The 26,384-nt window shown below is 44.1% G+C and overlaps 1 protein-coding gene across 1 annotated transcript; it reads left to right on the top strand.

Annotated features, from left to right (window-relative positions):
- The first annotated feature begins 3,167 nt into the window (after positions 1–3,167).
- LOC144595838 (UDP-glucuronosyltransferase 1A1-like) lies at positions 3,168–12,587 on the top strand. Its single transcript, XM_078403588.1, has 5 exons — positions 3,168–4,088; positions 4,570–4,701; positions 7,651–7,738; positions 9,108–9,327; positions 11,539–12,587. Exons 1-5 carry the CDS (start codon positions 3,228–3,230, stop codon positions 11,825–11,827), a joined length of 1,590 nt encoding a protein of 529 aa, XP_078259714.1. The 5' UTR covers positions 3,168–3,227; the 3' UTR covers positions 11,828–12,587.
- The last annotated feature ends 13,797 nt before the right edge of the window (positions 12,588–26,384 follow it).

The raw sequence follows: 26,384 nt of genomic DNA on the forward strand, positions 1-26,384 counted from the left end.
TGAATTGATTAGTTAAAATCCCTCGACAGCCACTAAAATGACCAATGCTGCCTGACGTGGTACAGAAGCATGAATCCAATTCAAATAGACACAGTGGTGGAGTAAATCACCAGGTCAGGCAGCATCTCTGGAGAAAAAGGATGGGTGATGTTTCAGGTTGGTACCCTTCTTCAGACAAGGGGGAAAAGGTGAAGAGCTGGTATAAATCAGGACCTGATCTTTTCATTGGTTAGCTGATATGGGAAACAATGCAACCCTGTATATCTCACACACAAAATGATGCAAATCTTACCATGATTGACAGAAAAAAAGTGTTATCCTTGTTTATGAAGTTCATTTTTGAATGATGTAAAATTGAAGGGGGTTGGTGCAATATACTGCTAACCCACAAATGTGTCGTTATGAGATATTCACAATTGAAAAATCCATAAATCACAAAATGTTCATCCATAAAATCCACAAATCACAAAATCACACTATGTTATTTGACCAACTTATCGGTTGAATATAAATATGAAATTTTTACAGTTTGTAGGGTAGTGGATAAGGATGGTGTTAATGCATGTAACTCATTTTTCACAAAAGTGAGGGTTAACACTGTATTGCACCAGTGTTAATTAAATGTTAAATTCAAAACTAAACTATGGTAGCAATGTACATTATGTATGTCTAAACCTAGCACTTCTGTATCAGTGTAGGTATGTATGCATTACATTTTATTACACTAATATAGAATAAAAGAATGAAAAAATATCTTGACATGTGTTCATAGTTATTTTATTCACAATATTAGGATTTCTGGAAATAAGTTTGATGTCACTGATTGCGAATGTGTATGGGTAGGCCCTAATGAAATCTATGTGAGAGAACAGTGATCATGATAGGGAGAACCATGTACACAAGAAAGAAACTAGAGATACATATATATATATATATATGTGTGTGTATATACATATATATATAAACCATAAAGGTCAAATCGTCTTTATGGTTTATGTACATCATGTGAAAAATAACATAAAGCGAGAAATAGAGCATTGCTTTAAATCAAAGTTGCTTCTGATCCATGAGAAGGAACTTTGAGATCTATTTATAGACAATAGGTGCAGGAGGAGGCCATTCGGCCCTTCGAGCCAGCATTACCATTCAATGTGATCATGGCTGATCATTCTCAATCAGTACCCCATTCCTGCCTTCTCCCCATACCCCCTGACTCCGCTATCCTTAAGAGCTCTATCTAGCTCTCTCTTGAATGCATTCGGAGAACTGGCCTCCACTGCCTTCTGAGGCAGAGAATTCCACAGATTTACAACTCTCTGACTGAAAAAGTTTTTCCTCATCTCCATTCTAAATGGCCCACCCCTTATTCTCAAACTGTGGCCCCTGGTTCTAGACTCCCCCAACATTGGGAACATGTTTCCTGCCTCTAACGTGTCCAACCTCTCAATAATCTTATATGTTTCGATAAGATCTCCTCTCATCCTTCTAAATTCCAGTGTATACAAGCCTAGTCGCTCCAGTCTTTCAACATATGACAGTCCCGCCATTCCAGGAATTAACCTAGTAAACCTACGCTGCACGCCCTCAATAGCAAGAATATCCTTCCTCAAATTTGGAGACCAAAACTGCACACAGTACTCCAGGTGCGATCTCACTAGGGCCCTGTCCAAATGCAGAAGGACCTCTTTGCTCCTATCCTCAACTCCTCTTGTTATGATGGCCAACATTCCATTGGCTTTCTTCACTGCCTGCTGTACCTGCATGCTTCCTTTCAGTGACTGATGCACTAGGACACCCAGATCTCGTTGTACATCCCCTTTTCCTAACTTGGCACCATTCAGATAATAATCTGCCTTCCTATTCTTACCACCAAAGTGGATAACCTCACACTTATCCACATTAAACTGCATCTGCCATGAACCCGCCCACTCACACAACCTGTCCAAGTCATCCTGCAACCTCATAGCATCTTCCTCACAGTTCACACTACCACCCAGCTTTGTATCATCTGCAAATTTGCTAATGGTACTTTTAATCCCTTCATCCAAGTCATTAATGTATATTGTAAATAGCTGCGGTCCCAGCACCGAGCCTTGCGGTACCCCACTAGTCACTGCCTGCCATTCTGAAAGGGATCCATTTATCCCCACTCTTTGCTTTCTGTCTGTCAACCAATTTTCTATCCATGTCAGTACCCTACCCCCAATACCATGTGCTCTAATTTTGCCCACTAATCTCCTATGTGGGACCTTGTCGAAGGCTTTCTGAAAGTCGAGGTACACCACATCCACCGGCTCTCCCCTGTCAATTTTCCTAGTTACATCCTCAAAGAATTCCAGATTAGTCAAGCATGATTTCCCCTTCGTAAATCCATGCTGACTGGGAACGATCCTGTTACTACTATCCAAATGCTCTGCAATTTCGTCTTTATCTCTCTCTCTTGCCTCTCACACACATACACACACACACACACACACATATATATATATACGTGTTAAATTTCTGCAGAGTGTTCGTTTGAGCAATACAAGGGAAACTGCACAAAGGAGGGGGCTTGGGAGGAAGGATGGGCAGAAACAGTAAGGAATAATAAAATAGACAATAGGTGCAGGAGGAGGCCATTCGGCCCTTCGAACCAGCACCACCATTCAATGTGATTATGGCTGATCATTCTCAATCAGTACCCCATTCCTGCCTTCTCCCCATACCCCCTGACTCCGCTATCCTTAAGAGCTCTATCTCGCTCTCTCTTGAATGCATTCAGAGAATTGGCCTCCACTGCCTTCTGAGGCAGAGAATTCCACAAAATCAGGGGAAACATTTAAAAATAATAAATAACAAAAAGATGTGAGTTGATAGATGAGATATATTCTGCATTTTAAAAGGTATCATCACACATACTTTTATTCACAAAATGTTGGAGTAACTCAGCAGGTCAGGCAGCATCTCGGGAGAGAAGGAATGGGTGACGTTTCGGGTCGAGACCCTTCTTCAGACTGACACTGTTCACCCGCAACACTGATTACACTGCGAGAGGCTAAGCGATTGGTGGGTTTTGCCTACTAAAATGGTTCCTTTTGCGTACTGCACCAGTGCACGCGATTTGTCGGAGTTGTCCATCTTGTTCCTCTAGTGTCTCTGATGAGAACGAACCCCTGGCGGTCGCTGCAACTTGTTTGTTCCTCAGTTTGCGCGGCGACGCGGCCAGACCCGCCCTCGGAAAGTCAATGGGAAGGTATTTTTGTGAAATGGCGGTATCGCCCATGGCGGGATGCCTGCTCTTTATTGTTGCATGTCTCCCGACAGGAGCCGAGGGCGGAAAACTGTTGGTGGTGCCTGTGGATGGAAGTCATTGGCTCAACCTCAAGATTCTCATGGACGAACTTGGGAAGAGAGGTCATGAGGTGGTCGTGGTTGTGCCCGAAATCAGTATGAACATGGGTCCATCTCCTCATTACACCACGAAGGTTTACCCCGTCCCCTACAGCAGGGAACTGATGGAAAGCGTGAAGCCAACCATTGTCACCAACACGTCCTTCTTCCAAGAAATCGGGCATATCTTTCGGAAAGCGGGTAGTCTCAGGGATTTCTTCCTGACCACCTGTGAGAGTCTGCTGTACAACTCAGAGTTGATGTCGGAGCTGGCCGAAATGAAATTCAACGCGGTGCTGACTGATCCATTTGTCCCCTGCGGCGCGATCGTTGCAGAGTACCTCTCCCTGCCCACCGTCAATTTGCTGCGAGGACTTCCTTGCGGGTTGGACTATTCAGCCACTCACTGCCCCAGGCCACTCTCCTATGTGCCCAGATTCTTCACAAGAAACACCGATCGAATGACTTTTCTGCAAAGGTTAAAAAACCTGCTGGCCAGTTTATTGGAGCCGTGGCTCTGCCGTTTTCTGTATGCGCCGTTTGAAGAGCTGGCCATCAGGTTTCTGAAGAAGGACGTAACTCTGATTCAGCTACTGAGCCAGACCTCCATCTGGCTGATGCGATACGACTTCATCATGGAGTACCCCAGGCCCCTGATGCCAAACATGATCCTTGTTGGAGGCATCAACTGCAAGGAGAGGAAACCCCTGCCCCAGGTGCGAGCAATTTGATATCCCCCCACCCCGACCCCGAATTTCTTCCCCGCTAGTCACAACAGAAACCGGTAAAAGGGAAACATTGCAATGAATATCTAGACTTGCTGAGCCACATTCACATTAGTCGGTCATACAATACAAAAACAGGCCCTTCGACCCATCACGTCCATGCCGGCCGTTTTGCCCATTGACATTAATCTTATTTAACCGCTTTAAGACGGTATCCTTTCTGTCTTGACTATTTTAGTTTCTAAGTGTCACTTAAACACAGTAATTGTATCCGATTGCATCACCTCTGGCAGCACGTTCCGGATATCACTTTATAAAAAATACAATGTTATAGTGGACGATTTATGATAACATTTTGCTTTGAAGGCACTAGTGATCATTTCATGCCTGAAAATGTTACAGCAGCTGCCAAAATATATGAGACTGCAACTCTTTTTGAACATTATTTGTCAACCAAATCTCAATTTTACAGGAACTGGAAGAATTTGTAACCAATTCAGGAGAGCATGGTGTGGTAATCTTTTCCCTGGGGTCAATGGTGTCGGAAATTCCTCATGTAATAGCCAATCGTATTGCAGATGCATTGGGGCAAATTCCTCAGAAGGTGAGTTGGTAACACTGAATCGAAATACTAATTTCTGAAAATGGGAAGCTTTAAAGACAATTGTACTCATTCTTTACAACCTAATTTAATGTCTCGGTTAATTTACAGTAACATCGTTACTGATTTATTACTAACTAATGTTATTTCTAATGCATCTAATACCATAGAGACATGGGTAGCAGACTCTGACAGTGCAGGGTTGCAGCACCATTGACAATGCTCTGGGAGAATATTCTCACTGCATCTTCCTGTCATGCTCTTTAAGAAACATGCATCTTACAGTGAGATTGTTTTCATTCTTCTAAACCAATGGAACATAGAGCTATTCAATCCCTCTCACAGGACAAACCTAAAATTCAGTCCATTTAACTACCCGTATTACTGTATTCACTCAAAAGCAAGCATAACTATTTTTTAGGTAAATAAACCAAAACTAGTTCCCAAAGTATAATCACTGTAAGCTCCTGGGTAATTTATTTGCATATTTACATTATGCAGAGAAATGGAGCTGTGCAATAGCATCTGAGGCTTGCAACTGTGGTGTGTGGGAGCCCAGACAAAACCTTTTTCCATGCCCACTGCTGGAGGATGGGTTTGTAACCTTGCCGGGCTTCATGGGACAGGTGTGGTACATTGACGGAAGAATACTGAAGAATAGGTTTGCTCCTGAACAGCATGGATGAGGAGGAATGAGAAAGAAGCGATGATGAGAAGAGAAAGGATGGGCAGGGAGAAAGAATGTTGAAAAGAGAAAGGAGATAGAAAGGATGAGGAGAGATGGAAGTTGTGGGGGAGAGGGAGAGAAGTGATGTCGGAGAGAAAGAGGTGGCATGAGAAAAAGGATGAGGAGGGAATATATGGAGGGCTTAAGGAGAAGGTAAGCAGAGGATGATGCACAAGTGAGGTGAGAGGAGGAGATGTGGAAGCAATTCTGTGTTCTAGAAAGATAGAAACATTCTTCTGGAATTCTTTGAGGATGTAATCAGGAAAATTGACAGGGGAGAGCCGATGGATGTGGTGTACCTTGACTTTCAGAAAGACTTTGACAAGGTTCCACATAGGAGATTAGTGGGCAAAATTAGAGAACATGATATTGGAGGTAGGGTACTGACATGGATAGAAAATTGGTTTACAGACAGAAAGCAAAGAGTGGGGATAAATGGGTCCCTTTCAGAATGGCAGGCAGTAACTAGTGGGGTACTGCAAGGCTCGGTGCTGGGACCGTAGCTCTTTACAATATACATTAATGACTTGGATGAAGGGATTAAAAGTACCATTAGCAAATTTGCAGATGATGCAAAGCTGGGTGGTAGTGTGAACTGTGAGGAAGATGCTATGAGGTTGCAGGGTGACTTGGACAGGTTGTGTGAGTGGGCGGATGCATGGCAGATGCAGTTTAATGTGGATAAGTGTGAGGTTATCCACTTTGGTGGTAAGAATAGGAAGGCAGAGTATTATCTGAATGGCGTCAAGTTAGGAACAGGGGACGTACAACGAGATCTGGGTGTCCTAGTGCATCAGTCACTGAAAGGAAGCCTGCAGGTACAGCAGGCAGTGAAGAAAGCCAATGGAATGTTGGCCTTCATAACAAGAGGAATTGAGCATAGGAGCAAAGAGGTCCTTCTGCAGTTGTACAGGGCCCTAGTGAGACCGCACCTGGAGTACTGTGTGCAGTTTTGGTCTCCAAATTTGAGGAAGGATATTCTTGCTATTGAGGGCGTGCAGCGTAGCTTTACTAGGTTAATTCCCGGAATGGCGGGACTATCATATGTTGAAAGACTGGAGCGACTAGGCTTGTATACACTGGAATTTAGAAAGATGAGAGGAGATCTTATCGAAACGTATAACATTATTAAGGGGTTGGACACGTTAGAGGCAGGAAACATGTTCCCAATGTTGGGGGAGTCCAGAACAAAGGGCCACAGTTTAAGAATAAGGGATAGGCCATTTAGATCTGAGATGAGGAAAAACTTTTTCAGTCAGAGAGTTGTGAATCTGTGGAATTCTCTGCCTCAGAAGGCAGTGGAGGCCAATTCTCTGAATGCATTCAAGAGAGAGCTGGATAGAGCTCTTAAGGAGAGCGGAGTCAGGAGGTGTGGGGAGAAGGCAGGAACGGGGTACTGATTGAGAATGATCAGCCATGATCACATTGAATGGCGGTGCTGGCTCGAAGGGCCGAATGGCCTCCTCCTGCACCTATTGTCTATTGTCTATAAAATAGGTGCAGGAGGAAGCCATTTGGCCCTTTGAGCCAGCACCGCCATTCATTGTGATCATGCCTGCTTTCTCCCCATACCCCTTGATTCCGCTTGCCCCATACCCCTTGATTCTGCTCGACCCAAGAGCTCTTTCTTTTGGAGAATGCAAATCAAACTAAAGAGGACCTCTCTGAAAGCTGGTTTACTTTGACTCGCCATCCTCCCACAGGCCAAGGAGAGGCTAAGGTGATATCAGGTCTGTATCTGTCCAAATTCAGTTTGGTTGCAGGGCTGGCTCTCATTCTCAGCACCTTCCAGTGAAAGCAAGGGTGAGAAAATGTAAACAGCTCTAAATCTGCATAACCAGGTTCCTTACCCCACTTATTCCCTCCTTTCAGCTCCCTCCTAATCTCTCTCGTCTTCCCTCTGCTCTCTTCACTATCTTGTGACCCATAACGCCAGTTTGCTGATATCCTGGCACCTCCTCTCCTACACAATGCCACATGCAACTTGGCATTAGTTTATTTGTTTGATAACACTCCTCTAGTGCGCTCTGGCAATGCTTGCTACATACAATCTATCAGATCATTTGAAGTTGCAGATGTTCTTTAATGCTTGTTATTTCCTTTACTACCTTGCCAACAGATATGTTCACTTTTATTGCTCCTTCTTAATTTGCTTTGTCTCTACCTTTATCTTCTCCTTTGTTGGTAAATCAGCATTGTTTTGTTAAAGGTCTCTTTTGTTAAAGGTCCTCTGGAGATATACTGGAGAGATTCCCACTACACTGTCACCAAACACAAAATTAATGAAATGGTTACCACAGAATGATCTACTGGGTAAGATTTTATTTATCTGGATTTAGCAAATTGGTCATATAATTTGGTTAAACATTTTTGATTGGCAAAGGGGAGATTCAGGTTGATCTTGAACGTCCATAGGGTGAAGAACACATGGAGTCAAACAGCACTGAAACAGGCCCTTTGGTCCAACTCATCCATGCTGAAAAAAGTTTCCCCTCTAAACTGGTCCCATTTCTCACTCTACACCCAATCAAGTACCACTGTAGAATACTCAGTGTTATAACATACAAAACTGCAATTTATAACTGCAAGGGCCCACAAACAACAACAACAATCTCATTTGCTCTTAACTTCTTATGACTTAGAGGGAGGCCATTCAGCCAATCGAGTCTCTTTGGGTTTTCAGAGCATACCCATTAGTCATATTACCCATTTATTTCCCATCAATCTATTTTCCCACACGTATCAAGAAACTGCACCTGATTCTATCACCTTCTGCCCTATGTTAGGGGTAATTTAAAGTTGCCAATCACCTGTTAACTTGTCAGTTTGCCAATCAACCAACTCAACCTTGGGATGTAGGACTAAACTGAGTGCCCTGGGGAAACACACACAGTCACGGAGAATGTGCAAATTCCACAGAGACCTGCACCGCAGGTCAGGATTGAACCAGTCAACAGTCCCAACAGCAACAGTTCTGAACATTGCCTTTCTATCATAGATCAGAAACTCAGTCATTTTAACATAACAGGTATAACAGAGCTTTATTTGTCGTTCGGTACCGAAGTACCGAACGAAACTACATAGCAGTCATAGAAAAAAAAGAACACAACACATAACCTCAACACAAACGTCCATCACAGTGACTCCAAACACCCCCTCACTGTGATGGAGGCAACAAAACTTCCCCTCTCTTCCCCACGCCCACGGACAAACAGCTCGACCCCGACCGACCCGCACAGTCCCCGCACCGGGCGCTAAAATGTCTCGCGGCCGAACCGGGCGATGAAAGGCCCGCGACCATTTTTTGATGATGTTCCTTCTACCACCCCCTGCCCCATCAGTGGCCGAATTAGCCATTTCGGAGCACGCAAAGCTAGAGTAGGAATACTACGTTCTCAATTTCAAGGCACTGTCTAAGATCTAAACTGCAAAGTCCAGCTTTATTTTGGCATAACTAAGGTCCAATTTTCTTTTTTCACAATAAAGGGATCGGGTAAAATCCCCAGTGCCTTGAATTAGTGAAGCTGTTGGCTGAGAAAGCTAAACTATTGCCTGTCACTTTTCATAGCCTAGCCTCCTTCTGCAATAGATTTGGTCAATTGTTGATAAATTGCCATGTAGCCAAAATTTAATGGGTCACATTAATCTTTGATGCTATTTGTTTCACTCTTCTATGAACCAGGACATCCTAAAACACGAGCCTTCATCACCCACGGAGGGACCAATGGAATCTATGAAGCCATCTGCAATGGTGTGCCATCTGTCATGCTGCCACTGTTTGGGGATCAGGACTATAACGTGAAACACATGGTGGATCATGGTGCTGGTATCTATTTGGATATAAAGCATATAAGCTCTCATGACCTGGTCAATGCTTTAAATACAGTTATCAACAATACCAGGTCAGTGATGTGAATGATTCTGTTCTACCACTAGAAACGTGAAAGATATGTATATATTTCTTGACTTTCATAATCTCGGGGCATCCCAAATCAACAATCGATGAGGCTCTTTTAATTATCTATATCTATCTATCTATATCTATATCTATATCTATATATACTACTAAAATTCAGATCTTGTAGCGTTGTATATATAATCCACTGATGTCGGCTGAATACGGCAATTCCGGCAAAACGGTGAACTGTAGCGCCACGATTTTTGAACCGCCTTAATCAGCATGCGGTTCGCTGCTGGAAAATGATATTTTTATTTAATTCGGACGCATATTTTTTAAGTTACAGAGGTCTAAAAGTGCTGCCCCCCCTCATTTATCGAAGTTTTGACAGAAGGGGGGCGCTGCGGTCCGGCAGTGCTCAGTACGCATGCGCGGAATCTCCTCACTCTGTACTCAGTACGCATGCGCGGCATCTCCTCACTCGCACCAAAACAATGGACGCCGTTAGCGGCGCCAGCCCGCGATCACCGGCTCACCTCTCCTCTCTCCCCTTGCTTCTCTCCTCTCTCCCACACCCAGGAGAACATCTCCCCGCTATCCCACCCACCCCGGGCATTTGAATGATGAGATCTCCCGAAGCCCCCCACCCACCGGACTTTTCACAGATCCGATCACCCGCACCCCCCCCCCCCCCCCCCCCCCCCCGGGCGTAGGGAGGTGGGGTGGGTGAAGGGGATGGGGAGAGTGGGGGGGGATGGGGGTAGGGAGGGGAGAAGGGTAGGGAGGGGGGAAAGAAGGGGGGAGGGAGAGAGGGGGAGGGTGGTGGAGGGAGGGGTGGAAGGGTGGAGGGGAGAGGGGAAAAAGAGGGAGGGGGAGGGGGAGGAGAAGAGAGGGTGCTGCACCAGTGTAGGAGAGGTTTGGGCCCAACGGGTCCACTTGGTCTAGTTGTTAATATATAGGAAATAGAAAACCATATTAAGGCAACCCAAGTGGCATGGTGGCGCAGGGTTAGAGTTACTACTTTACAGCGTCAAAGACCCAGGTTCAATCCTGACTACGGGTGCTGTCTGTACGGAGTTTGTATGTTCTCCCTGTGACCACATGGGTTTTCCCGGGTGCCCTGGTTTCCCACTATACTTCAAAGGCGTACAGGATTGTAGGTTAATTGGCTTTAGTAAAAATTGTAAATTGTCTCTAGTGTATAGGATAGTGCTAGTGTATGGGGATCGCTGGTTGACATGGACTCAGTGGGCCAGAGGGCCTGGCCTGTTTCCGTGCTGTATCTATAAACTAAACTAAACTTTTTAAAAAGTGTCCTGAAATGACAATGTAATAATGCTCAAGTAATTTTTTTTCATATGTTGCTTGCGGACTATTAGCTTGGGCATTAGGGAAAACCTACTCTTCAAATAATGTCATGGGACTCTTTCTGTTGCAGCAGCTTCCAGTATTGGAGTGGTTGACATTCTGGATTTTTGTTTCTATAACTTTCATTTTAAGTCCATGGCTACTATAAGAATGCTTCCCACTGGGCATTGGGTTTCACGTGAAAAATCTTGGTGATTCACATGTAAATCGAAATATATCTTTGGAATATGACTGATTGATAAAAGCAGCTTTGAATTTACTAGAAGCTGTTTAACTATCGTGGAGTAAGTTATTTATCTTCAAGTGCAAAGTGAGATAGATGTTTCTGCAAATTTCTTTATCTATTTCTCTGAATTAAAATGTGTAAATTAATCCCAAATTTAATTTAATCTATCCTGAGTTTTGCCACTTTTGATTGTTGTAGTTGACTTACGAAAGAAGAAGAGGAATACTATATCAATATAGCAAGAGTATCACTCTGTAGGTTCCTTGGTAGGTATACAGTTATGATATGCAATAATGCTTTTGTTAAATTATCTTTCAATGTCTGCATTGACAAAAAAAGTATTTTTGAACCTTAGCCAGAAGAGAAAGGGACTGAAATGTACTTAATCTATCATTCATCTCCAAAGTATAATCAATGCAACATAATTCTGCTGTGCTACATTACAACAAGATCCCCTGGTCGCCATGGTCCATTTTTGGCTTAAAGTCGTCACTTGTTTGTCAAAAGGAGCTTTATGGTTGCAATCTATTATATCTTTCTTGTGTTTCAAGTACATTCCGTTCTATGCCAATCGTATATACATTGCTTCAAGTTAATATCGATTGTCCTTCTCTATTATAGGTACAAAGAAACAATTATGCAGTTATCTGCAAGGCATAAGGATCGGTTAGTTGAGCCAATGGATCTCTCTATCCATTGGGTGGAATTTGTGATGAAGCACAGAGGGGCAGAACACTTACGTCCTGCAGCTCATGACCTTAACTGGATCCAGTACCACTGTCTAGATGTTGTTGGTGTGTTGCTGGTCTCTGTAGTGACCTTCATATACTTAACAGTTAAATGTTGTTCATTGTGCTGTAAGAGATATTTGTATGGAGGCAGAAATCTGATGAAGAGAAAATCAGATTGAAGTGGACATTAATCATTCCTTTAGTATTTGAAGATTATCTTTATCATTGGTTAAAAGTTAACTAAATCCATGAGAAGCAACATCTGCTTATTCAACTCAGTTCGGGAATGGGAGTTGAGAGGTTAGTAGTGGGAGGAATGGATGGTGCATGGGGAAAGGCAATAGTAGGATGGTGGTAGGAGTGGTGACTGAGAGAGGTTGGTCATTGTTATTTGTACTATTTTAGGCATCAGGATTTGCTTTGTTCTCACTGGATTTTGCTTGTTAAAAAATATTTTCTAATTTTTATTTAAACAAAATATTTTGGGAATGTATGGAATGAACACAAGATATATTTTTGTGGTTGTTAATCTTTGACATATAATTCACAAGATTATTGCAAACAAATAAGTTGAAAAGCAGGTTCATAGTAAAACCATCTTTGAGAGTGAACAAGTTCAGCAAATTCTCATTTTGTAAAATTTATGTTGCATTTGACTTTCATAAGATTTTGTTCTCCCTTTACTTCTTAACTGCACCATTGGAAATGAATTAATCGAGACTCCATAACGCCTCTCTAATGTCCCTGTGAGATGTACTTTCAACATTGTTTGTATATTTTTTTAATGCATTTGGCACTTAAGGCACAAAGGAATGATGGTCTTTTTGTTTAGCTGACCCACTCCTGTTGTACTGTAAATGACGAGGCTGCTTCAGTACGCTTGACTGAGGTAAAATTTAAACTCGAGGCCAAAGTATGAAATTACAGAAATAAATAGAGTTGTAATGGAAAAATCAGAAATGTGTTTATTATTTAATAAGTATAACTTATATCTCTATATCTTTATATAAGATATAAACTTATATCTCTGTTTATTTTTACACCCAGATCATAAATGAAAATGGGTACACGGCTAGGTACAATTCCTTAAAAGCAAATGGGGTAGCGCTTATTAGCTTTATTTTTGAGCAGGGTGCCATATACCTGGTCAACTACTTTCTTTAATATATGTGGTAATGACCTAAATGTCATTGTCAAGGTCAGCATTTCTTTCCTTTCTCTAATTGTTCTTGAGAAGGTGGTAGAATAAGGGGTAAGCCATTTAGAACTGAGATGAGGAAAAACATTTTCAGTCCGAGAGTTGTGAATCTGTGGAATTCTCTGCCTCAGAAGGCAGTGGAGGCCAATTCTCTGAATGCATTCAAGAAAGAGCTAGATAGAGCTCTTAAGGATAGCAGAGTCAGGGGGTATGGGGAGAAGGCAGGAACGGGGTACTGATTGAGAGTGAATGTACTTCCACAGAGGTGATGGGGAGGGGCATCCAAATGCATTGTCTTTTCCCCAGGGTTGAAACTAGAGGGCACGGATTTAAGGTGAGTGGAGAAGGATTTAACACAGAGGATGGTATGTACATGGAATGAACTGGCTGTGACAAGTGGTCGAGGTGGGTACAATTATGACATTAAAAGACACTTGAACAGGTACATGGCTAGGAAAGGTTAGGAGGGCTATCGGAGAGCCGCAGTCAAGTGTGACTAGCTTGGTTAAGCAATGTGGTCAGCATGGACTAATTGTGCTGAAGGCCTGTTTCCATGCTCGATGAATGACAATAGACACTAGGTGCAGGAGGAGGCCATTCGGCCCTTCGAGCCAGCACCGCCATTCAATGTGATCATGGCTGATCATTCTCAATCAGTACCCTGTTCCTGCCTTCTCCCCATACCCCCTGACTCTGCTATCCTTAAGAGCTCTATCTAGCTCTTTCTTGAATGCATTCAGAGAATTGGCCTCCACTGCCTTCTGAGGCAGAGAATTCCACAGATTCACAACTCTCAGACTGAAAAAGTTTTTCCTCATCTCAGTTCTAAATGGCTTACCCCTTATTCTTAAACTGTGGCCCCTTGTTCTGAACTCCCCCAACATTGGGAACATGTTTCCTGCCTCTAACGTGTCCGACCCCTTAATAATCTTATATGTTTCGATAAGATCTCCTCTCATCCTTCTAAATTCCAGTGTATAGAAGCCTAGTCGCTCCAGTCTTTCAACATATGACAGTCCCACCATTCCGGGAATTAACCTAGTAAACCTACGCTGCACGCCCTCAATAGCAAGAATATCCTTACTCAAATTTGGAAACCAAAACTGCACACAATACTCCAGGTGCGGTCTCACTAGGGCCCTGTACAGACATCGTGAAATCATATGTCAGCTTTTGTGAGGACAGTTGCATCTATACACTAAAACTGTTGTTTGTTTGTTTGTTCCTGAACTACAGCCAAGACGGTACACGATAGTGCGACAATTTTAGGCCCACCTTACTCACCATCGTCCCTTTGGTGCTAATGGAAGAAGTTTAATTGAAATCGTTGTTATATTTTTAGTTATTCACATTTTAAAGTTTAAATCTAACTCCTAGGGGGAGAGGGGGGGGGGGGGTTGGAGGGAGGGGGGAGGAGGGAGGATAAGGGCAGTCGAGGGGGATGGAGTTGGGGGGAAAGGGGAGGAGGAGAGGGTGCTGCACCAATGCAGGAGGTTTGGGCCCAACGGGTCCACTTGGACTAGTTCCCACTGGGACCTGGATCAGTTTCAACAATGACAAGCCCTGGTTTACCCCTGACGAGCAGAACTCAGACAGCTCTGCCAGTCTAAAGATGAGGCCTACAGGAGCGGGGATGCAGACCTCTACAGGCAGGCCAAGTATAAGCTGGGAAGAGGAATCAGAGCTGCAAGAAAAGGTACACTGAGAAGTTGAGGAGCAAGTTCTCAGCTAATGACTCATCTTCAGTGTGGAAGGGCTTGCAAGAAATCACCAGCTACAAGAGGAAAATTCCCCGCTCCTTATAGAATCGTCAGCTGACCAATGACCTGAACAAGTTCTACTGCAGGTTCGATAGATAAAACCATAACCCCGGTACCCCCCCCCCATCACCACTTCACACCTACTCATAGCCTGACTCCAGTCTGCAAAGACTGGGCCCTCGTCCACTACCCACCCCCTCCTTACTGCCCAACATCAGTCTGGCCACTTCTCCATCACTAACAATAGAAATTGAGGAGGTGGAGAAGCTATTCAGGAGACAGAAAAGCCGAAAATCTCCAGGACCAGACAATGTTTCCCCCTCTACCCTCAAGCTCTGTGCCGAACAGTTGGAAGCAGTCTACACAGATATTTTTGACCAGTCCCTGCAAACCTGCACTGTCCCTGCCTACTTTAAAGTCTCGACTATTGTTCCTGTACATAAAAAGCAAAGGATTACTGGTCTTAATGACCACAGGCCTGTCACAGTGACCTTTGTAATCATGTAGACCCTGGAAAGATGTGCTGGCCCAGCTGAAAAATATCACAAACCCCATGCTGGACCCCCTGCAGTTTGCATACCTGTCGTATGTTGAAAGTGGAGCGGCTGGGCTTGTATACACTGGAATTTAGAAGGCTGAGAGGGGATCTTATTGAAACATATAAGATTATTAAGGGGTTGGACACGTTAGAGGCAGGAAACATGTTCCCAATGTTGGGGGAGTCCAGAACCAGGGGCCACAGTTTAAGAATAAGGGATAGGCCATTTAGAACGGAGATGAGGAAAAACTTTTTCAGTCAAAAAGTTGTAAATCTGTGGAATACTGCCTCAGAAGGCAGTGGAGGCCAATTCTCTGAATGCTTTCAAGAGAGAGCTAGATAGCGCTGTTAAGAATAGCAGAGTCAGGGGGTATGGGGAGAAAGCAGGAACAGGGTACTGATTGAGAATGATCAGCCATGATCACATTGAATGGTGGTGCTGGCTCGATGGGCCTATTGTCTTTTGTCTATTTAGATCAGTGGATGACGCAGTCAATATAGGCCTGCAATTCATCCTCCAGCACCTAGACCACCAGGGGACCTATGCAAGGATTTTGCTTGTGAATTTTAAAACTGCATTTAACACCATTGTGCCAAGCTACCACACTCCAAACTCTCCCAGTTGACTGTGCATGAACCCCCCTGATTGGACTGATCCAGGATGGGGAGGAATCTGCCCACAGGCAGGAAGTAACACAGCTGGCGTCCTGGTGCCATCACAACAACCTGGAGCTCAATGCTCTTAAGACAGTGGAATTGATTGTAGACTTTACGAGAGCTTTCACCCCACTCACCATCAACAACATCACAGTCACATCTGTGGAGTCATTTAATTTCCACAGTCACATCTGTGGAGTCATTTAGTTTCTACAGTCACATCTGTGGAGTCATTTAATCTGCCACAGGCAATGATGGTCCAGTTTTATACTGCCATCATAGAGCCTGTCCTCGCCTTCTCCATCATGGTCTTATTTGGCTCAGCCACCAAGCATGACATCCGGAGGCTGCAAGCAGGGCCGTCTTAATGCATGGGCCTGATGGGCACTTGCCCGGGGGCCCACGAGCATAGGGGGCCCATGCTGATCTGTGTATGTTAAGTGACTTGCAATAAATAAATACTACTTTAAAAATGTAGGTTCAATAAGTGCTTTTTTCGCAACATTTTCGGTCACTAAGTGCTTCTCACAGCAATCTGTAAGTGCTTTTCGCAACAATGTAGCACCCTAAGTCCATCGCTAAGTGCTTTTCGCCGGCACGACAGGGGGGGGCTGGTAGGGAAAGGGGGGTGGGGGAGAGTAACGGTAGGGCCCCAGTACACTGCTTTGCCCGGGGGTCCATAATGCTGTAAAAACGGCCCTGGCTGCAAGGCATCGTTCGATCAGCCGAGAAGATTGTTGGCTACAACGTCCCCCCCATCGACGAACTGTACACTGCAAGGGCCAGGAAGCGACGGGTAAGATTATCCACAAACTCTTTGAAGCACTTCCCTCTGCAAGGCGACTCCGGACTGTCAAAGCCGCCACAGCCAGACATAAAAACAGCTTTTTTTCCATGAGCAGTAGCTCTACTCAACAACTAAAAGTCTGTAGCCTCCTTTTGCTCTGGTATTTTATTTCATTCTTCACATGTTTCAATTATAATGTTTTATTCTTAATTGTTTACTGTATATCTTGTTGTTACTTGTGAGCAAAGCACCAAGGCAAATCCCTTGTATGTACACATACTTGGCTAATAAAATTTATTAAATTCAATTCAATTATGTTGGAAATTATCAGCAAATCATCCAATATCTGTAAGAGAAATTCTGTGAGAGAAATAGAATAAAGGTTTCACAATGACTTTTTATCTCTCATTTGTTAGATCTCCAGCATATTCATTGTTCCTTTCAATTTGTAATCTTAATGTTTATAAAAACTATTCTTTAAAATCAATGAATAACACACTCATCTTGTGCACAACCTGCGCTGAATTCGTGTTGGAATGAAAGTTAATTACAACTAAATGGGATGCTTGTGATTTTGTCAATGAGGGCCAGTGGATGGTACCACCAAATTTTCAGTCTATTCCTGTATACATCTGCTTCTGCCATCATATATGTTCCACTCACTGCTTCACAGATGCTGACCTAACCAGTGCTGTTCATGAACTTAGTGCAAACCAGAAAGATGGCCGATATACGTCTGAGTGTAACAGTAACAGATAAATGGCAGAACAAACTGTACTTTGTTATTAAATTACTTTTCTGCACAAACAACATATCTGTTTTTACATTACTGGTAGTTTCATTTTTAAAAATGTAAATTTTAATTGAAGTTATTGTAACCCAGATTTTCATTGTTTGTGAGAGCTGCTTTCAATCTGCTGGAGGAATTCAACAAGCACCATTTGTGAGGTGGTGGGTGGGAGAAGGGGGGGGAGGGTGAAACTGATAATTCCTTTCCCCCTCTATAGGTACTGCATAACCCACTGGGTTTAACCAGCAGTTTTTTTTTGCTTTAGATTCTAGCATCTGCTGTCTCTTGCATTCACATACTTAAGGTTAAAAGTACCTTCCCATGAAGGTATCTGAGGTGAGCTGATAATGGCACAGTGAGGGCAAGAGAGCTTAGATAATGATGCCACCAGCCATGTATCACTTAACTATTGAAATTTGTGAATTGAAGAAGGAAAAGGAATAATGAAGAAAGAAATATGATGACTTACAGTCAATTAGAAAGTGAAATAAACGGAAAGAAAAATTGTGAGAAGAAAAAGGAAAAGAAAGATTTTTAAACTTTCAAATCCAAAGCAAGAAAAGAACCTAAAAATATGACATCACTCATTTAATTATTCATTTTCTGTGCAAGAGAAGAGGTTTGACAGGCATTTAAAAAAGATTGTGTACTATTATTTCTATTAACTGAAAATCATGTCCATGCAGGTTCTACGTGAAAGTCCTAAACCTATCCGTGGGTTGTTCAAAACGGGCAGTAATTTCCACTAATTGAAGGGGCATCTATTTCTTTTCAAATTGCTAGTCGGCGTATGTATTAATATGGGGAAGCATTTTTGCAGTGCAATCACTTGACACAATGGTTTCTGTTGTCTTTCTCTGAATCTCAAGCATCAGCCTGAGCTGAGGCTCACCTGGAAAGAGTAAAGAAGGACAAAATCATATGAGTTGCAGCAACTGAAACTTGCTCAGCACGTAACATCGGTGAGGAGTATGAAGCTGTGTGAAGGAGTGTGAAGCTGGAACAATTGTGTCAGTTGAATGAGATTAGCAAGCCTCATTTGGTTATTTATTGGCCTGTCATAAAGGTGAAACAAACTTAATAGGCAACAAAAGTGCCATTTATAACACCCTGTTTCTATTAAAAGGGGGGATTGCTTTGACCACTTTCATTCGATTTGTATTGAGCATTGATAAATAACTACATCAGGTAGGATTTCCTTCGCTTGTGCCTGAGAGCAATAAATTTTCAGCTCCCTTTGTAATGCAATTTGGGATTAAAAAAAAGAAAATACTGTGAGCAATACTCGATCCCATGAATGCAGTGAATAATGGGCGGCCAAACTGATACAGCAAACCCTTCCCAATGTTCAGCCATGGTCGGTGGTGCTGGTGGTGGATAATTATCAGAAAGGGGGGAGTTACTTTCTCCAGCAGATTCTAAAACAACTTTATGGTACAGTGGTATGTAGTGTGCATGTTCTCCCATGGCTCTTTTTTTCCAGTCGCTCCAGTTTCTACCCACATCCCAAAGACATGGGTAGTTGTCAGGTTTGTTGACATCTGTTAATCTCCACTTCGGAGAGTAGTGGGTGAATCCAAGCTAAATTAATGGGCATGTGAAACAGAATAGGTTACAGAGAAATAAGTTGGATAATGAGATTGATGATTTGCTTTGAGAGCCAGCATAGACTTGATGGACTCATATTTCCCAACCATATGGGATATATGAGACATTAGACTAACAGCCCTAGGATAACGATCAGGGAAGAATGAAGAGCACAGTGGCCAGAACTTGGTTGCAAGGCCACAAAAACGACAATCAGAGTTGCTAACATTATAAACACACACTTCTCTGATCCATTTCATAGATGTTTACCACGTGACCTCATACTTGCAACCCAGGGGCGCAGCGGTAGAGTTGCTGCTTTACAGCGAATGCAGCGCCGGAGACTCAGGTTCGATCCTGACTACGGACGGCATCTGTACGAAGTTTGTACGTTCTCCCCGTGACCTGCGTGGGTTTTCTCCGAGATCTTCGGTTTCCTCCCACACTCCAAAGACGTACAGGTATGTGCGTTAATTGGCTGGGCAAATGTAAAAATTGTCCCTAGTGTGTGTAGGATAGTGTTAATGTGCGGGGATCGCTGGGTGGCGCAGACCCGGTGGGCCGAAGGGCCTGTTTCCATGCTATATCTCTAAATCTAAATAAAAAAACCTTATCTTCACCCACAAAAGGGTGTCAGAGTGATGCAGCTTCAGTGCCAGACGACATGGTTCAATCTTGTTCTCGTGCATTGCTGTGTGGATTTTACATGTTCTCCATGCGACTGAGTGAGTTTCGCCCCAGGAGCTCTGATTTCCCCCCGCATCTCAAAGACATGCAGGTCGGTGGATTAATTGACCACAATAAATTACTCTTGGTGTGTTGATGAGTACAAGAACCTGAGAGGAGTTACTGGGAATGTGATCAAAAGTGCAAGTGTAGCAAGTGCAGGCGTAGCATCAGACTGGGGTAGCCAAGGTGAATTCCCACAGTAGATAGTAGTAGGGATAAGTTCATAAGTCAGAGGAGCAGAATTAGGCCATTCAGCTCATCGAGTCTACTCTGCCATTCAATCACGTCTGATCTATCTGGAACTCTCAACCACATACTCCTGCCTTCTCCCCATAAACTTTGACAGTTTCTTGATTAGTAAAGATGTCAATCTCCGTTTTAATAATACTCAATGAGCCTCCAGAACCATATGTGACAATAAATTCCATAGATTCACCAACCTCTTACTAAAGAAATTTCCCCTCATTTCCTTTCTAAAGCTATGTTCATTTATTCTGAGGCTGTGCCCTCTGCTCCTACACTCTCGCTCTGGTGGAAACATCCTCTCCACATCCACTCTATCCAGCGTTTTCACTATTCAGTTAGTTTCAATGAGCTCCCACCCCATCCTCAACTCCTGCAAGTACAGGCTCAGTGGCATCAAACGTTCATCATATGATAACCCAATCATTCCCAGGATCATTCTCATTAACCTCGATGACACTTCACCATAAGGTTTTCCAAGTCTGGGGAGCAAGAGCTCGCCAGTACTGTGACGTTTGAGCGCCATGCGGAGTTAATTGCTCATATTGGAGCAATCTCATCAGTTCCATTCTCCCTCTACTTATTTCCTGGTAATTAACTCTCTCTCACATGCCCGTCAACTCCCCTTTTATTTTTTGGCCATTTTGCTCCACCAAGGGGAAATTTACCGTCTCCACTTGGCCTATGAGCATGTCCTTGGCATATGGGAGGAAGCTGGAGCAACTGTGGAAAAGCCCACTGGTCACAGAGTGAATGTGCAAACTGCACACTGACAGCACCCAATGTCGCAGTCGAACCCAGGTCCCTGGAACTGTGAAAGCAACAATAACTGCATGTTGCAGCTAAGCATTAAATTGATCAGATTAGCGCTTTGCATGCTACCAGATTCCTAAGTATCTTTCTTGGCTGCAATCCAACAGCATGTGCCAGTTTGATCTATTTTTATAATAAATCAGTAAATGTTATGTTTATATCGGCGAAACCAAGCGCAGGCTCGGCGATCGCTTCGCTGAACACCTGCGCTCGGTCCGCATTAACGCAACTGATCTCCCGGTGGCCCAGCACTTTAACTCCCCCTCCCATTCCCAGTCTGACCTCTCTGTCATGGGCCTCCTCCAGTGCCATAGTGAGGCCCGCCGGAAATTGGAGGAGCAGCACCTCATATTTCGCCTGGGCAGTTTGCGGCCCGGTGGTATGAACGTCGACTTCTCCAACTTCAGATAGCTCCTTTGTCCCTCCCTTCCCCTCCTCCTTCCCAGATCTCCCTCTATCTTCCTGTCTCCACCTATATCCTTCCTTTGTCCCACCCCCGACATCAGTCTGAAGAAGGATCTCGACCCGAAACGTCACCCATTCCTTCTCTCCCGAGATGCTGCCTGACCTGCTGAGTTACTCCAGCATTTTGTGAATAAATCAATGTTATGTTTAGAGCCCAGTTCATTTTACCTATTGCTCAAGATCTGCAAGATTCCATTCAAAAGTATACAATATTGATGTCTGACAAACAAGGCTTGGTGCTTGGACCTTTCAAAACAACTGGATCGGTGCCAGTTCCAAGATGCATGTTCGTGATAGTATCATAAAATCCCCATTTCTAAAATGTGTGTCCTTATGTTCTCTGTTCATTCAGGTTTCTTAAACACGGCCAACCTAAAAAACAGATTAGACTTCCAAATAGAAGATACGGGAGCAGTGGGCACAACATTTTGATTGCTATTACTAGTTGTTGAGGTACTATTGGCAGTCACACTCAAAGCTGTAAGATACGCTTTGGACTCTTACTACATCATTACTTTATTGCTCCAGGCTATCCCCTTACAAATTATCGTGAGACAAATGCTAGCGTGCAGTGCGATTGCATGATTTGTTTTGGTTCAACTCCTGCGTGCAGATTTCCAGCCTTACTTGCACTACCCTTCTGTGTTTTCCATTGTAATTGGGTGCTCATTGTTCCTAATTACATTAGTTAAAACCCCACGTTATCATATTGCATGTGGCTGTTTTCTAAACAAAACATAATGATATGTCAAGAGATCTTTTGGAGGAATTTAGGCACTCCTATAAAAATTAACAGTATTGTGCAAAGCTTATCACAGTCCTTCAATAAACGAGTAATTGGTTGTGTGACAAGCAGTTATGGGAAACCTGCTCTTGGCATGAGTGGAAGAATAGTTGTTTTTATACAACGTGTAATGTTTTGAGTTCCCCTAATTATGTTGTGTTATGTTCCTAAATTACAACTGTCACTAAACTTTAATAGTAAAGTAGCTGAGTTAGATTGTGGATTTTAGTATCACCATTAACTTTTAGCACAAGAGTTGAAGGAGTGCTAAACTGTTGGAGACTTCTGTTTAAGCTGAGAGATTAGACACGGATCTCTATTGCGCACTCAGTCGGTCAATTTTTCTAGGTGTCCAAATCATTAAGGTTAGATCTCGTGGAATGCTAACCACACGGATACAAAGGTAGCGAGTGGAAGGAGCCAGGGAGAGGTAGTGGAGGGTTATTTATCGGATTCTAGGCCTGTGATCAATTGCCAGTATACCACAGGGATTGGTCCCGTTTGTCATATATATTAACAAATTGGATGATAATGTTGGTGGCATAATTATTAAGTTTGCAGAAGACTCCAGAAGTGGTGTTGAAGTTGATGTGAAGAAGGTAGTCTAACGTTGCAACTGGGAAAGTTTGTAATGGAATGGCAGAAGAATCCCAACACAAAATGTTGCCCATCCATGTTCTGCATAGATGCTGCCTGACATGCTGAGTTACTCCAGCACTTTGTGCCTTCAATGGCAGATGGAATTCAACTCAGACAAGTACAATGTTAACCTAGAACAGGACAAACACAGTAAATGACAGGACCCAGGAATGCTGTGGAGCAGAAAGGCCATAGTTTCGTGAAAGTAGAAAAGGCGGTGAAGAAGGTGTTTGGCATGCTTGCCAATGGCTTGCCTTCATTGGATGGGGCATTGAATACAAGAAGAGGGAGGATATCTTGCAGCTGTTCAAGATTTGATGAGTAAGAATGCAATTAAGTTAGAGAAAGTGCAGAAAAGATTCACAGGTATGTTGCCAGGACTTGAGTTATAAGGTGTGACTGGATAGGGTGGGACTGTTTTCCCTGGAGTGACGAATGCTGAGGGGTGACTTTATGGAGACATAAAATTATGAGGTTAGATTATAAAATTATAAGTGGAAGTGGCGGCGCCTAACAGCTGCGGCTCGCTAGCAGTCTGTTCGTCTTTTTTCCTTTTTTTTTGTTGTGTGTCGGTGTTGGGATGGTCTTTGTATTTTTTTTGGTTGTGTATGTGTGGGGGGTGGTGGTGTGGGTGGGGGGGTGGGGGAAACTTTTCTCTTCCTCACGGCGCGGGGTGCGGCTCGGCTGCGGGGCCTAACATCGCCCGGTGCGGCTCGGCCGCGGGACTTTACATCGCTGGTGCTGCTTGGCCGCTGGACTTAACAGTGCCCGGTGCAGCTCGGCCGCGGGACTTAACATCGCCCGGTGCGGCTCGGCCGCGGGACTTTACATCGCCCGGTGCAGCTCGGCCCGCGGGACTTAACATCGCCCGGTGCGGCTCGGCCGCGGGACTTTACATCGCCCGGTGCAGCTCGGCCGCGGGACTTTTCATCGCTGGTGCGGCTCGGCCGCGGGACTTAACATCGCCCGGTGCGGCTCGGCCACGGGACTTAGCTGCGCAAGGCTTGGTCGCGGGGCCTTCCATCGCCCGGCTCGGCCGCGAGACGTTTCAGCGCCCGGTGCTATTCGGCCGCGGGGACTTCCATCCCCTTGCGGGGACTGTGCGGGTCGGTCGGGGACGAGCTGTCTGTCCGTGGGCGTGGGGAAGAGAGTGGAAGTTTTGTTGCCTCCATCACAGTGAGGGGGTGTTTGGAGTCACTGTGATGGACGTTTGTGTTGGGGTTATGTGTCTTGTGTTTTTTTTTTCTATGACTGCTATGTAGTTTCGTTCGGTACTTCGGTACCGAATGACAAATAAAGCTCTGTTATACTGTTATACTGTTATGAGTGGTATAGAGAAAAGGATCTTCACAGTCTTTCTCCCAGGGGCTGGGATGTATAAAGCTAGCGGGCATAGACTTTCACTCAGAAGGTGATGGGTATTTGGAACAAGCAGTTACAGGAAGTGGAGTTTATTGTGGAGAAGTGTGAGATTATGAACTTCAGTAAGAGGAATCATAAGATGCATTGTAATCTAAATAGAGAGAGACGGCAAATGAATGGGATTTAGGGTTCAGAGGGATCAAGGTTTCTCGTGCTTGAATCACTAAAATTACAAGCAGGTCTAACATGTACAAGAAGACAAACAGCAATTCAGCCTTTATTTTGAAAGTAGACTGGAGTAATTCAGCGGGTCAGGCAGCATCTCTGGAGAAAAAGGAAGGGTGATGTTTCAGGTCCGAACCCTTCTTCAGACTCTTTGTCTTAGGGGTCACCCTTTTTCCCCAGAGATACTGCCTGACCCCCTGAGTTACTCCAGCACTTTGTGTCTACCTTCGGTTTCAACCAGCATCTGCAATTCATTCCTACACATTTATAGGTGTTGGAGTTTAAGAATAGGGAGGTTTTGGTGCAGTTGCTAGGAGGTTGGTGAGGTCACACCTGGAATATTGTGCAGAGGTCTGGTCCCCTTCTCTAAAAATTGAAATGGAGTGATGTGACTGAATGAGCCAGTGGAGACTGAAGCTGTAGATGTAATTCTTTATTCAGCTCAGACAGACATTCTAGAGGAAACCTGGTGGAAAGTAGCTGACTTTCACTGGATGAAACTGTACTCCTGGACTATGATTGCAAGCAGAATTACCTTAACATGGATAGATACAAACTTCTGGAGTAACCCAGCGGGACAGGCAGCATCTTTGGAGAGAAGGAATGGGTCGAGACCCTTCTTCAGACTGAGTCAGGGGAGAGGGGAACTGGAGATACGAAGGGTATGGTGTGAAAACGAAAGATCCAAGCAGATCGGTGATCAAGGAGATGAATGTTTTATTGTTGACTGAGGGGAAATTGTTACTTTAACATAGATAGCTTTAGCCTGACCTGGATGGTTCTAAGCGACTACCAGAAAACGGGGAACACGGCAAACTGGAGTTGACCACTCGGCCCCTCAAGCTTGTTCCACCATTCAGTGTAATGGTGGCGCAGCGGTAGAGTTGTTGCTTAACAGCGCCAGAGACCCTGGTTCGATCCTGACTATGGGTGCTGTCTGTACCGAGTTTGTACATTCTCCTTGTGAGGTTTTTCTCCGACATCTTCGGTTTTCTCCCACGCTCCAAATACATTCAGGTTTGTAGGTTAAACTAGACCAAGTGGACTCGTTGGGCCCAAACCTCTCCTGCATTGGTGCAGCACCCTCTCCTCCCTTCCACCACTCCCCCTCTCCCCCCTCCCCCTCTCTCCCTCCCCCTCCCTCCGCCCCTCCCTCCTTCCCACATCCCTCCACCTCCCTCCCCCCTCCCTCAGCCATGATCACATTGGAATAGCGGTGCTGGCTCGAAGGGCCGAATGGCCTACTCCTGCACCTATTGTCTATTGTCCCTCCCTAGGAGATAGATTTAAACTTTAAAATGTGAGTAACTTTAAAAATATAACACCGATTTCAATGAAACTTCTTCCATTAGTACCAAAGGGACGACGGCGAGTAAGGTGGGTCTAAAATTGTCGTGCTATCGTGTACCGTTTTGGCTGCAGTTTAGGAACAAACAAACAAACAAACGAGAGTTTTAGTATATAGATGGCTTGGTATAAATGTAAATTGTCGCTAATGTGTGTAGGATAGTGTTAATGTGTGGGGATCGCTGGTTGATGCAGACTCTGTGTTTCCACACTGTATCTCTATGCTAAACTAATCATAGATGATCTACCCCATGCCTCAACTCCTCTTCTGGAATCAGATTCCCAAAACCTTCAAATCCTTGATCCTCCAGAAAATTCATCTCCCTCATTTTAAATATTTCCCACATTCCAACGATGGAAAGTTGGCTTAAGATGATGAATGTTATCTTCCTTAGAGAGGAGAGATGCTGCCATAATGAAATGGATGCTCCTGGGCAAGGGCTGCATATCAGCAACCCACATGATCTGCTGGGAGCAGATGATTAAGCTGTCATAATACACTGGCCAAGGGTCAGGGGTTATGAGGAGAAGGCAGTCGAATTGGATTGAGATTGAAAGATAGATCAGCCATGATTGAATGGCGGAGTAGACTTGATGAGCCAAATGGCCTAATTCTGCTTGTAGAACTTGTGAACTTGCACCCTCCAATTCACAGCTGACTGCAGCAGCATGAGCGGTTGATTACGCTGCTGTGGAAGCAGTAACACAGTGCATCGTGGCCAAGTCGGTAATTACTTGAAATAAGTTGGCCATCGCTTCCCTGTGCCAAAATTATGTCGGAATTCTGAATTTTGACATTAGTTAGGCATTTT

The sequence above is a fragment of the Rhinoraja longicauda genome, chromosome 8 (assembly GCF_053455715.1).
Source record: "Rhinoraja longicauda isolate Sanriku21f chromosome 8, sRhiLon1.1, whole genome shotgun sequence".
NCBI lineage: Eukaryota > Metazoa > Chordata > Chondrichthyes > Rajiformes > Arhynchobatidae > Rhinoraja > Rhinoraja longicauda.

Coding starts and splice junctions, on each gene's coding strand:
- LOC144595838 (XM_078403588.1), top strand. CDS start 3,228: ATGGGAAGGTATTTTTGTGAAATGGCGGTATCGCCCATGGCGGGATGC. Junction 4,702..7,650: donor TGGGGCAAATTCCTCAGAAG/GTGAGTTGGTAA, acceptor CTTTTGTTAAAG/GTCCTCTGGAGATATACTGG. Junction 9,328..11,538: donor ACAGTTATCAACAATACCAG/GTCAGTGATGTG, acceptor TCTCTATTATAG/GTACAAAGAAACAATTATGC.